The 14796-nt window shown below is 38.2% G+C and overlaps 1 protein-coding gene across 1 annotated transcript in view; it reads left to right on the forward strand.

Moving 5' to 3' along the window:
- Positions 1-14796, forward strand: part of OIP5 (Opa interacting protein 5) — a 35285-nt gene that overhangs the window by 11025 nt on the left and 9464 nt on the right. The window contains exons 3-4 of the mRNA XM_003418666.4: positions 2602-2724; positions 6883-6964. Of these exons, the coding sequence (XP_003418714.1) occupies positions 2602-2724; positions 6883-6964 (205 nt within the window). The remainder of the gene's footprint in view (positions 1-2601; positions 2725-6882; positions 6965-14796) is intronic.

Consider the following 14796-nt stretch of genomic DNA (forward strand, 5'->3'; position numbering starts at 1 on the left):
GGGAGTATTCCCTTCTTCTCTGTCGTTTGGAAGACTTTAAACAATACTGGTGTCAGGTCTTCTCTAAATGTTTGGTAGAATTCTTCAGTGAAGCCATCTGATCCAGGACTTTTGTTGTTGTTGGGAGATTTTTGATCACTGATTCAATCTCTTCACTTGTTATGGGTCTCTTGAGACTTTCTATTTACTCTTGAGTCAGTCTGGGTAGGTTGGGTGCTTCTAAGAATTCATGTATTTCATCTAGGTTATCCAGTTTGTTGCCATGCAGTTAGTTGTTCATAATAGTCTGTCATAATTCTCTTTATTTCTGTCATGTCAGTTGTAATGTCCCCCCTTTCATTTCTTATTTTGGTTATTTGCATTCTTTGTCAGTCTAGCTAAAGTTTTGTCAATTTTGATCTTTTCAAAGAATGAACTTGGGGTTTTAATGATTCTGTTGTTTTCTGCTTTCGATTTTATCTATTTCTGCTCTGATCTTTGTTATTTCCTTTCTTCTGGTAGGTTTAGGCTTAGTTTGCTCTTCTCTTTCTTGTTCCTGGAGTTGTCGAGTTAGGTTGTTTATTTGAGATCCTTCTTTTTTCATGTAGATATTTACTGCTGTAAGTTTCCCTCTGAGGACTTCCTTTGCTGCATCCCATAAGTTTGGGTATTTGTGCTTTCATTTCCATTTGACTCTTAGAAATGTTTTACTTCTCTTTTGATGTCTTCCTTGACCCATTGGTAGTTTAATCATGTGTTGTTTAATTTCCACATGTTTGTGTATTTTCCAGGTTTTTTTCCTGTTACTGATTTCTACTTGATTTTACTCCATTGTGGTCAAAGAAAATAACTTTATATGATTTCAATCTTTTTAAATTTATCCAGACTTGCTTTGTGACCTAAGATGTGGTCTATCCTGGAGAATAATCCATGTGCTCTGGAGTAGAATGACTATTGTGCTGTTGTTGGATAGAGTGTTCTGTGTATGTCTGTAAAGTCTGGTTGGTTTATCGTGTCATTCAGATCCTCTGTTTCCTTGCTTATCTTCTTTCTAGATGTTCTGTTCAATATTGAAAGTGGTGTATTGAAGCCTCCAACTATCTATTTCTCCCTTCACTTCTCTCGGTGTTTGCTTTATATATTTAGGTGTTCTGATGTTGGGTGCATATGTATTTATGATTGCTAAATCTTCTGGATTAATTAACCCTTTTATCACTATATAAAGTCCATCTTTATCCTGTCTTAACAGATTTTGTCTTAAAGTCTATTTTGTCTGATATTAAAGATTACCACCCCTGCTCTCTTTTGGTTATTATTTGCATGGAATATTTTTTTCCATCCTTTCACTTTCAACCTATTTGCGTCGTTGGGTCTGAGGTGTGAAATTTAAAATATGTATATATTTTACCATAAACCATGATCCAAAGGCTCAGAGGCACTGCTATACAATTAATTTTGCTGTCAGAATTCATTAAAATTTTCCTTTTTGTGTACTAATAATATTCACTGAAATATTTGTTTTATATTTCATGGATAAGCATGATATTGAGAGTCCTTTAAATTTATTTTGCTCTGTTTCTACTGAAATATTTGTCTGTAGGTACTGTGCTTTTTCTGATATAATTAATTCCTACACAAGAATTAATTCAAATTAATGCAACTTTATTTCCTGGCTTGCTTTTTGGTTACCTGTATTCACAAAAATACACGCTTCATGTGTGGTGTGGGACTTCATCTACCAGCTAATTTAACATATTTTTCTGCTTGTTCTTTTTTAGTATTCATTGATATGATTATTTTTTAGCCAAGTGATTTTTTATATTCTCTTTTATTAATAGAGCTTTACTGCATAATATACTGTATATATGTGAATAATTTTATCCCTTACCAAACCACTTTAAAATTGCCTTCATTACCTGCATGATGAAACGTACATAGTTAATTTTTTCCCAAAACCTTTCTTTGCGATAATTGGATATGTCTGGTACGTACAGTAAATGACTTACATAAATGGTATAACCAAAACCGAAATCAACTTTTACTGATTCCTTGTCTAGTAATCTTTCAGAAGATAAGGGAAAAGAAGGTAGATGACTTGCTAGGGTAATGGGATTCCTTTTCTTTTCTTTCTTTTGCATTTAGTCTGGATAATTTTTTAAGTTAATTTTTTTTTTTATATCTGCACAAGATAAATCCTGATTCGAGTTATATGAATAAGTTGCTTAGTAAGCCTCCAATCAACTTGATTATTTTTTCTTCAGCTGGAAATTGGTATAATGGTAGCTAATTTATATATGGTGATCTATAAGTCTAAAGGTTTAAATGTTAGCCTGATTAGTTAACTGTTTTCCTGCTTTTCAGGGGTAAATTACTTTTCTGTACTGAAGTGACAGTTGTACATCCATGACTGTTGTGGCCAAAATGCACAAGGGTAACTGTAATCTAAGACATAATTATATTAAAATCTGAGTTGACCTTTCTTGTATGTGAGATTTCTTCAATATTATTTCCATTATAACATTTTTCACCTAAGTCTTAGGAGATAGGAGTACTTCCAGAGACTGGTTATTTTTTACCTGTTCTCTGATTTCCTTTCTTACCCATCTCCTATTTTTTTTCCAGCATTTACAGCCTTTTATTCTGTAGTTCCTGTGGGATTCCTATTGGTTTCCATCTGTATTCTACCCATGCTGCTTTGGCTGCCTTAAGAGGTCACTTTTGCCTTTCCAGTGACAAAATGGTGTGGTGAGTAGACTTATATGTTCTTTATCAAATAAATGTTAAATGATCTTTTAGAAAAGGCAGCGTTTGTACCATAGAAGATCCAAAAGCCAGGTACTGTCTCTTACAAAAAAGATAGAGTCGGACTTAACTCGACGGCACTGGGTTTGGTTTTTTGGTTTTAATAAAATTATAATCATTTCAGTCATGTAGAATAATTCAGAAGGTATTCTTTCATTAAAGAAACTTCTGGAAGGTAAGCTTTTCTAAAATATTGTAGTAGACACCTTTTGGGTTTGTGTCTAGCCCATGTCTTCCTCCCATAGGGTGAAAGTTTGTACCCCTCTCACATGATGAAATGAAAAGTAGATATCTGACGCAAGCTAAGCCAATCAGGTTTTCTACCCGAGGAATTTGAAATAAGGACCCAGAGATACTGGTTGGTTGGTAGATGATACTGATACTGAATTGGGAAATAAAAGCTCTAGGTTTCAGGTACCTATTTTTTACCTAATGCATGTAGATGCAGAGAAGTCTTACCTGCAGAAAAAGAAAACTGAGGCAGATACAGAGCTCAAAGTAAAAACTACAATTATGTGGTCTCCAGAGTCAAAAAAAGTAATCCACTAGCTGTTCCTTTTCGTGGATTGTATTAGGTATTTCTTTATCTTCCTAATAAGTTCTTTCTTTAACTTAAGCTCTTTTGTTTATTACAACAAACTAAGACAGCCATTAAAATCTTTTTGACCATTTAAAAAAATAATAATAACCAGTCATTGTTGACCTAGTTTTATGCTAGGCATTATACTTACCTTACTTAGATCTTAATATAAGAAAACTGGGACTCGCAGAGGTGAGGAGCTGAGCAGGGCTCATTTTTCTTTCTTAAAATATAAAGTCCTCTTTTTCTCCTTTAGTGTATCAGATGGGTGTTTCTTGCAGAGTTACAGGTGACTAAACAAAAAAACTTGTAAATAAGGCCTATCCTTTACCATGAAGTTGTTCATTGTACGTTAGGTATACCAGTTGTTCTTTACTGCAAATTTCTAACAGGAAAATGTGAACGTTACATGGATTGATGCCCCGCTTTCAATTTCCAGTTAGTCTTAAGTAATTTCTATTTAAAATTAAATTAAAGAGGGAAAAAAAGTATCTCTAAGTATGTGCTATTGTTGTTAGGTGCTATCAAGTTGGTTCTGACTCATAGCAACCCTTTGTAGAACAAATTAAACACTGCCTGGTCCTGCGCCATCCTCACAATTGTTGCTGTGTTTGGCAGTCCATGGTATAGTCAATATTCTTTGCCAACACTATAATTCAAAGTCATCGGTTCTTCTTTGGTCTTCATTATTCATTGTCTAGCTTTCATATGCACGTGAGGCAGTTGAAAATACCATGGCTTGTGTTGGGCGCACCTTAGCCCTCAAAGTGACATCTTCGCTTTTGAGCATTTTAAAGAGGTCTTTTGCAGCACATTTTCCCAATGCAATATGTCGTTTGATTTCTTGACTGCTGCTTCCATGGGCATTGTTTGTGGATCCAAGTAAAATGAAATCCTTGACAACTTCAATCTTTTCTCTGTTTATCATGATGTAGCTTATTGGTCCAGTTGTGAGTATTTTTGTTTATGTCGAGGTGTAATCTATACTGAAGGCTGTAGTCTTTGATCTTCATTAGTAAGTGCTTCGAGTCTTCTTTGCTTTCAGCAAGCAAGGTGTCATCTGCATATCACAGGCTGTTAATGAGTCCAATGCCACGTTCTTCTTCATATACTCCAGTTTCTTGGATTATTTGTTCAGCACACAGATTAAATAAGTAATGCAAAAGTATACAACCTGGATGCACACCTTTCCTGATTTTAAACCATGCAATATCTCCTTGTTCTATTTGAACGACTGCCTCTCAGTCTATGTACAGGTTCCTTATGAGCACAATTAACTGTTCTAGAATTTGCATTCTTCTTGATATTATCCAGGAAACCCTGGTTGCATAGTGGTTAAGTGCTACGGCTGCTAACCAAAGGGTCAGCAGTTCGAATCCGCCAGGTGCTCCTTGGAAACTCTATGGGGCAGTTCTACTCTGTCCTACAGGGTCGCTATGAGTTGGAATCGACTCGACGGCACTGGGTTTTGGGTTTAATATTATCCATAATTCATTATGATCCACACAGTCGAATGCCTTTGCATAGTCAATAAAACATAGGTAAATATATTTCTGGTATTCTCTGCTTTCAGCCAGGATCCACCTGACATCAGCAACGATATCCCTTGTTCCACGTCCTCTTGTTAATCCAGCTTGAATTTCTGGCTGTTCCCTGTTGATATATTCCTGCAACTATTTTTTAATTATCTTCAGCAAAATTTTACTTGCATGTGATATTAATGATATTTTCAGTAATTTCCATGTTCTGTTGGATCACCTTTCTTTGGAATGGGCACGGATGTGAATCTCTTCCAGTTGGTTGGCCAGGTAGCTATCTTCCAAATTTCTTGGCAGAGACGAGTGAGCAGCTCTAGCACTGCATCTGTTTGTTGAAACATCTCAATTGGTATTCCATCAAATCCTGGAGCCTTGTTTTTTGCCAGTGCCTTCAGTGCAGCTTGAACTTCTTCGTTCAATACCATTGGTTCTTGCTTATATGCTCCCTCCTGAAATGGCTGAATGTTGACCAGTTCTTTTTGGTACAGTGACTCTGTATTCCTTGCATCTTCTTTTGATGCTTCCTGTATCATTCAATATTTTGCCCATAGAATCCTTTAATATTGCAACTCGAGGCTTGGATTTTTTCTTCAGTTCTTGCAGCTTGAGAAATGCTGAGTGTGTTCTTCCCTTTTGGTTTTCTAACTCCACGTATTTGCACATTTCATTATAATACATTACTTTGTCTTCTCAAGCCACCTTTTGAAATCTTCTGCTCAGATTTCTTACTTCATCATTTCTTCTATTAGTAACCTAAAATCTTATTTTAGAAACAGGTATAAGAAAATGCCTCTGTTGCTGTGGAGTGAATTGCAACTCATAGTGACCTATAGGACAGAGTAGAACTGCCCCATAGGGTTTCCAACGAGCAGCTGGTGGATTTGAGCTGCCAACCTTTTGGTTAGCAGTTGAATGCTTAACTACTGCACTGCCAGGGCTCCGAGAAAATGCCCCAGCAAAGCTACAATTGTAAGCTTTTAGTAACAAATTTTTTTAAATATAAATTTGAAAATACTTGGGATTTTGAGTAATTTCTTAATCTTTAAAATGAGGAGTTAGTTTCAAAAGTCTATACGTTATTTGGTTAAGTAGAAACTGGGTAGCAAAAGGTAACATGAATCTGGGGAGATGATAAATCTATGTACGTATCAGAATGAATTTGTATGCTAGTGACAGAAAATCTAACTAACAGTGCGTTAACAAGTAAGGAGTAGATGGCAACCCTAGGAGTCTTGTAGTGGCTCAACAATGACAGGGCTCTGGGTCAGCATCTCTATGGCTCTCGTGGCCTTTTCCTCCCAGTTGCAGGATGGCTGCTATAATTACAAGCATTACGTCTATAGACAATATATCTTCAACAGGAAGGAAATGGAAAGTGTGGGAAGACAGGGAAAGTTCTCCATTTATCAGCACTATTTTCCTTTTTCTTATTGTTCAGAACCATGTCACATGGTCACCTAATGCTAGGAAAGCAAATATATGACAATAAGAAATAAGATAGTTACAGTTGGCTTAGACCAGTCACAATTCATCTCTTAGGACTGGAAACACCACTGCCCTAAACAAAATCTGGGTTCTGTTAGCAAGATAGGAGTGAGTGGCCACTGGTAGGCCAGTAACAGTGTTTGCCACAGCGTGATCAGTTCTAACTGTGCTGCGGGATCTACAGGTAGAGTGTGCAACTTAAACTCATTCATATGACCCTGGTTTTTGCCTTTACTTTGCTCTGGGATAATTTTGCCTCATAATTCCTGGCTGGGAAGGGTAGGATGAGGCACAAACTCTAATGATTTGGATTGTCTTTGCACTATGTTTATTGAGAAGTTATTTTTCGAACAAAATATATCATGAGTCTTAACATGAAAATCAGTAAGAAAGCAGGCTTTGCTTGACAGATATTGGCTTTAGAGGAAAGTCTGTTTCAACAATAACCTCAAACTAATGTATGGTACTAACGTTTTCTCTTTACATTTTCTATCTTAGCTATCTTTTAAAAACAAGAGCCATAGTAAATGCATCTGAGATGGATATTCACAACGTGCCCCTAACAGAAAAGATTGCAGAGGTAAAGTTTCATGGTGGTTGTGTGGTTCCTTTAATACAGATAACTCTTGATAGCTGGTACCAGTGAACTTGGGGCTGATGAAATGGTGTGATACTCCAGTAATCCTTTATAGTTGGTTTGGAAAATAGGTAACACAAAGCAAAATATTAAAGCCATATTGTGAGATCTAGTTCAGGAGGAGGGAGAAAGCTGCTCGGTTTTGCATTCCCATTCTTTCTGCTGGGAATAGACGTTATCGTCCTGTGCAGAGCTGTCTCTTTTTGCAAGCACTTTATACTTAGACGTCTCAGAGGGAAGAGTGGTAAGACAATTATTAAGTGTTAAAACAAATTTTACTAGTGGTTTATGGCTAAGAGTGAAGAAGGTAACTTTGTTTTGGTAGCTTGTTGACTCAGTATGAGTGAAAACTTGGCTATAGCTTTACTGCCCTCAGAAGAGCAAACTTAGAGGTTACTATTGGTTTTGTATTTAGCATTGTTGATAGTTTATTCCTTGCTAATTATACGTTTAGAAACCAGTAACATTTTTCAAAGTTTACTATTGGGTATACTGTTAAGGACAGGGAAACAGTGATTTTTTTTTTTTTTCTCTTTGCAAAGCTGAGTCAGCTCATAAGCCAAGGGTTGGCAAATTTTTCTATAAAGGGCCAGAAGTCAACTATTTTCAGCTTTGTGGGCCATGCAGTCTCAAATACTCAACTCTGCCATGGACAAAAGCAGCCATAGATAATACATAAACAAATGGATGTCGCTATGTTCCGATAACATTGTATTTATAAAAGGAGCAGCAGGCTAGCTCACAGTTATATAGCTTGCTAACCCCTGCTCTAAGTTGATGAGGAAGTCAGTAAATATTGTGATTAAAAATAATTTGTATGGGAAATTTCATGACAGTAAAAAAATAATAATAATTTCAATGGGAGACAACTTCTGGAATGGTGGAGCCTTCCCCCCAGAAAATAACCATAACTGATGAAATTATAAAGAAAACAACCATTTAAGTCCCTAGAAATTTTCCTCAAGGCATATAGCAAATGAAAAAAACATTTATTCAAGAAAATCTAAACCTCAATAAGAACAGCAAGAGTCTGTGGCATCTGAGCTATAGTCTGCTCCTCCTCTTCCTCTTCCCCCATCTCAGAAGGAGGGAGGCTTCTTCTGGGCAGGTGCAGGCAAGAACATAGGACTCTCCCTCCCCCTACCCAGCTACCAGTTGAGGACTGTGGTATCTCCTTAACAGGGGCAGGCCACTAGCATTCCTCATCACCCTAGTTATGTGTTGCAGCAACTCTATTCCAGGCAAGAATGGCTGCTTGCATGATGGAAGCTTTACCACAAGCACCAAAACCAAAAACCAAACCCAGTGCCGTCGAGTCGATTCCAACTCATAGCGACCCTATAGGACAGAGTAGAACTGCCCCATAGAGTTTCCAAGGAGTGCCTGGCAGATTCGAACTGCTCACCCTTTTGTTAGCAGCCGTAGCACTTAACCACTATGCCACCAGGGTTTCCACCACAAGCACAGTAAGGCAAAAATACTGGGAACCCAGTTACCCTCTACCCGGCTCACTCATAGGGCCAAGATTCCATGCAAGGGAGGCAAGCTGAGATCAGAAGCTACCGCCCCTGCCCAGAACCCTGGTGGTAAAAACAGGGTATCATTCTGCTGGTGTCCTCAATCCCAGCTCTGGAGCAGAGACACAGAGGTTTTGCCCAGGGTGAGAGGCAGGTCAAAATGTGGAACAATTTATACCCAGGGCATTGGCAAAAGCTATAGAGCAATCGGCCAATACTTAGTGGAGGCTAACAGTTGCGTGTGATACCTACAGAGGCAGACAGGTTAACAGAGATCAGGGAAAGAGACAGATAAAGAGTCCTGCCAAAATCACTGTCATCTCAAGTCGTTGTGCACAAGCCCAAAGCTGTACCCTCTAAAGAGTAACATTAGAGGCTACACACTGTGGGGGAAATAGACTTCACTAAAATAACCCAGCCAACTTACTGAAAAGCCATGGGTTATGGTGCATTTGTATTTAGAATTACTACAATATATTATCTAAAATGTCCAGTTTTCAATAAGAAATTATGAGACATGTAAAGAAAGAGGAAAACATGACCCATATACAAGGTAAAAGCAGACAACAGAAACTGCTTTTGAATAAGCTCAGATGTTGGACTTAGCAGACAGTCTACAAAGCAGCTCTTATAAATATGCCCAAAGAACAAAGGGAAACATACTTAAGGAAGAAAAGGAAGGTATGATGACAATGTCTCATCAAATAGAGAACATCAGTAAAGAGATAAAAATTATAGGAAAGAACCAAATGGAAATTTTAGGTTGAAAAGTAACAATGTCTGAAATGAAAAATTCACTTCAGAGGCTGAACAGATTTGAACTGACAGAAGAATCAGCGAACTTGAAGGTAGATCAGTAGAGATTATGAAGTCTAAAAAACAGAGAGAATAAAGACCGAAGAAAAATTAACAGAGCCTCAAAGACCTGATCCCATCAAACCAAAAATCCAAACCCACTGCTGTCAAGTCAATTCCGACTCATGACGACCCTACAAGACGGGGTAGAACTGCCCCCACAGGTTCTCTAAGGCTGTAAATCTTTACAGAAGCAGCCTACGACATCTTTCTCCCACAAACAACAAGCAAATGACAACAAGCCATGGGTTGTGGTGGATTCATATCTAGAGTTGCTACAATATAAAAAATAGTAACTAAAATGTCCAGTTTTCAATAAAAAATTATGAGACATGCAAAGAAACAGGACTGGTGGGTTCAAACTACCGGCCTTTTGGTTAGGAGCTAAGTGACTTAACAACTGCATCACCAGGGCTTCTTAATCCCATCACCTGTACCAAAGCACATGTAATGGGAGTACCGAAAGGAGAGGAGAAAGAAGCAGACAACATATTCAAAGAAATAATGGCTGAAACTTTCTATATTTGATGAAAAACATCTATCTACACATCCAGGAGGCTCAACAAACTCCAGGCAGGATAAATGAAAGATCTTCACTCAGACACATCCTGGTAAAAATGTTGAAAGAGGAACGCAAACAGAAAAAGTCTTGAAAACAGCAACAAAAAAATTACTTATCACATACTAGGGCACCCCAAAAATGTTAACAGCTGATGTCTTATCAGAAACGGTGGAAGCCAGAAAGCAGCAGGATGACATATTAAAATGCTAAAAGGAAAAAAAAACTGTCAAGCAAAATATTATATCCAGCAAAACTATCTCTCAGAAGTGAAAATGATGAAATACATTCCTTGATAAACAAAAACTGACAGTTTATTTCTAGCAGATCTGCCTTACAAGAAATACTAGAGTTTTCCATGCTGAAAGAAAGTAACCACATATAATATTTCAAATCCATATGAAAAAGCAAAAAGCACAAGTAAAGATAATTATGTAATTATAACCAAACCAAACCCATTGCCATTGAGTCAATTCTGACTCATAGCGACCCTATAGAACAGAGTAGGACTGCCCCATAGAGTTTCCAAGGAGTGCCTGGTAGATTTAAACTGCCAGCCTTTTGGTTAGCAGCCGTAGCACTTAACCACTATGGCACCAGGGTTTCCGTGTAATTATAAAAGACAGCGTAAATCAGGGCTTCAAACTGGTTTGAACTGGTTCAGTCGTGGCCAACAAAGCAAAACAGGAACAGACCTGAAGTTTTACAATTTGGGTGATTCGCCATGGTATCCGGAATGGGAGAGATTACGGGTCAGTGCCCTGGAATGGGAGACTTCGAAGAGGCATAGTGAGCCCTTTCAGGAGCCTGGTACGTAAGACTGGGTTATTGGCAGGACTGTAGAGAGCGATACGCATTTAAAGTGGCGCAGTTGGCTGCCATCTTTCTTCAGGGTGCCGCCATCTTTGAGTGGGGCAGCACTGTTTCTGAATCTGCTCAAAATCTGAGGGCAAGTGATTTGGTTGCTGTGAAACGCATGTGCTGCCCTTGTTTACTAGGAGTGAGATTAACTTTCTATCCATAAATTTTCCTTTTCTGGATACTGTGGTGAATTTTCCAAATTTTAAAAATTCATGTCTGTTCTGGTGATACTTCCTCAACCATGATTGAACCGGGCAGAACTGGTTCAGAGCCCTGCTATAAATGCATGTTCTTCTCACGTTTAAAAAGCAGTTGTTCCTAGGCTTAAAGGTGGTCATAGACTCATTGCATCAGTTGGCACAACATAGTACATAAAGACGGTGTTCTGCATCCTACTTCGATGAGTAGCATCTGGGGTCTTAAGAGCTTCCTAGCAGCCATCTAAGATACAACTATTGGTCTCTTCCCAACTGGAGCAAAGGAAAGTGAAGAAAACCAAAGACTCAAGGGAGCAATTACTCCACAGGACTAATGGAGCACATGAACTATAGCCTACATGACCCTGAGACCAGAAGAACCAGATAATGCCTGGCTACCACTACTGACCACTCTGACTGGGATCACAACAGAGGGTCCTGGACAGAACAGGAGAGAAGTATACAACAAAAAATCAAATTCACAAAAATGACCAGGCTTCCGATTGTGAAATCAGTTGAGTTCCTTCACACAAACAAGGAGAAATCTAAAAGGGAAACCAAGGAAACAATGCCATTTACAATAGACCCTGGAAAGAAAACAAGAAACAACCCCAGAATAAACTTAACCAGGGAAGTAAAGGACTTATACAATGAAAACTATAAAACACGACTGTAAGAGACTAAAAGGGATCTACCTAAATGGAAGGACATGCCATGTTATGGATTGGAAGAATTTGAAATAGAAAATGTCAGTACTACCCAAAGCAGTTTATAGGTACAATGCGATCCTAATGAAAATTCCAACAGCATTCTTCACTGAAATGGAAAAACGAATCACCAATTTTATATGGAGAGGAAAGAGGCCACAATTAGCAAAAGCAATATTGAAGAAGTAGAGCAAAATAGATTTCATACTTTCCAGTCTCAAAACACCCTATACAGCTACAGTAACCAAAACAGCTTGGTACCGATTCAATGATAGACACATAGACCAATGAAATAGAATTGAGAGCCCAGAAAAATATCCATCCATCTATGGGCAGCTGATTTTTTTTTTCTTTCTTTTTATTGTGCTTTAAGTGAAAGTTTACACCTCAAGTTAGTTTCTCATACAAAAATGTATACACACATTGTTCTGTGACCCTAGTTGCTATCCGTATAATATGTCAGCACACTCTTCCTTTCCATCCCGGATTTCCCGTGTCCATTCAACCTGTCCCTTTCTGCCCTCTCATCTTGCCTCTGGACAGGAGCAGGCAACTGATTTTTGACATGGGGTCAAAACACATTCAATGGGGGAAGATACCATCTCTTAAACAAATGGTGCTGGGAAAACTGGATATCTGCATGCAGAGAAATGAGACAGGACCCATACCTCACACCATATACAAAAACTAACTGAAAATGGATCAAAGACCTAAATGTTAAAGATAAAATTATATAGTTCTTGGAAGAAAACATAGGGTGAAAACTATGGGACTTAATTTGAGATTATCAAACACAACTACAATGCATGAACAACAGAAAACAAATGATATAACTGGGATTTTATAAAAATTAAGTACTTATGCTCATCAAAAGACAATCAAAAGAGTAAAAACAACCTACAGACTGGGAAAAATCTTCAGGAATGATATATGTGATAAAGGTCTAATTTCCAAACTATATATAAAACTTACAACTCAGTAACAAAAAGGCAATATAACAATTAAAACGTGGGTAAAGGACATGAACAGCACATCACCAAAGAGGACATTCAAATGGCCAACACATGAAAAGATGCTCTCTATCATTAGCCATTTGAGAGATGCAAATCAAAACTACCATGAGATACCATCTCATCCCTGCTAAAATGGATAAAAAACAAAACAAATCAGCAAACAACAAATGTTGGCTAGAATGTGGGGAGATTGGAACCCTTATCCACTGCTCAAGAGAATGTAAAATGGTATAACCACTGTGGAAAACAGTATGGTGCTTCCTCAAAAAATCAGAAGTAGAACTACCTTATGATCCAGCAATTCCACTCCTAGGTATATATCCTAGCGATCTAATAGAATAAACATGGACAGATATATGCATACCTATGTTCACTGTAGTACTGTTCACAATAGCGAAAAGATGGGAACAGCATAAGTGCCTATCAACAGATGAAAGGATAAACAAAATGTGGTACATACATACAATGGAATACTACACAGCTAGAAAGAACGATGAGTTCTTGAAACATCTTGCAACGTGGATGAATCTGGAGGACATTTTGCGAGCGAAATAAGTCAATCACAAAGAGACAAATATTGTATGGTCTCACTTTTATAAAAAGTCAAGAATAGGTATATATACAGAGACCAGCATGAAAGGGGAGGAGAGGAGGAATCATTCTCTAGGGAGTAGACACTATTTTTGGTTCTAGGAAAGGTAACACTGAATGTGGGTGAAGTATGCACAGCTTACCCAAAGTCAATGATGACACTAGGTTGCACATAAAAAAAAAAGTATATTTTGTAAATGCCATATATAATTTTGTAACAACAACCAAAAAATACATGTGTGTGTATGTATATATGTTTGCGAAGAATGGAAATTCTAGATCACTTAATTATGCTCATGAGGAAGCTGTACACAGACCAAAAAGCAATCATTCGAACAGAACAAGGGGATACTGCATGGTTTAAAATCAGCAAAGGGTACATCAGGGTTGTATCCTTTCACCATACTTATTCAATCTGTATGCTGACAAATAATCTTAGAAGCTGGACTATATAAAGAAGAATGGCATCGGGATTGGAGGAAGACTCATTAACAACCTGCTGTATGCAAATGATACAACCTTACTTGCTGTAGTGAAGAGGACCTTAAGCACTTACTGATGAAGATCAAAGACTACAGCCCCTGTGGGTACCTTGGTCTCGGGGAACATCTAGCCCAATTAGCATAACATAGTTTATAAAGAAAAGGTTGTACATTCTACTGTGGTGAGTGGTGTCTGGGGTCTTAAAAGCCTGCGAGTGGCCATCTAAGATACTCCACTGGGCTCACCCCTTCCGGAGCAAGGAAGAATGAAGAAAACTAAAAATACAAGGGAAAGATTAGTCCAAAGGACTAATGGACCACATCTACCACAGCCTCCACCAGACTGCGTCCAGTACAACTAGATGGTGCCTGGCTACCACCACTGACTGCTCTGACAAGGACCAAAATAGAGGGTCCTGGACAGAGCTGGAGAAAAATGTAGAACAAAGTTCAAACTCAAAAAGAAAGACCAGACTTGCTGGCCTGACAGAAACTAGAGAAACCCCGAGAGTACGGCCCCTGGATACCCTTTCAGCTCAGTAATGAAGTCATTCCTGAGGCTCACTCTTCAGCCAAAGATTGGACAGGCCCGTAAAACAAAATAAGACCTCAGGGGCACATCAGCCCTGGGGCAAGGACTAGAAGGCAGGAGGGGACAGGAAAGCTGATAATAGGGAACCCAAGGCTGAAAAGGGAGAGTGCTGACATGTTATGGGGTGGTTAACCAGCGTCATAAAACAATGTGTGCTGACTGTTTAATGAGAAACTAGTTCTGTAAAGCTTCATCTAAAGTACAATAAAAATTTTTTAAAAAGACTGCAGCCCTCAGTATGGATTACACCTCAACATAAAGAAAACAAAAACCCTCACAACTGGACCAATAAGCTATATCATGATAAATGGAGAAAAGATTGAAGTTGTCAAGGATTTCATTTTACTTGAATCCACAATCAGTGCCCGTGGAAGCAGCAGTCAAGAAATCAAACGACATAT

Source organism: Loxodonta africana, chromosome 10 (genome assembly GCF_030014295.1).
Source record: "Loxodonta africana isolate mLoxAfr1 chromosome 10, mLoxAfr1.hap2, whole genome shotgun sequence".
Taxonomy (NCBI): Eukaryota; Metazoa; Chordata; class Mammalia; order Proboscidea; family Elephantidae; genus Loxodonta; species Loxodonta africana.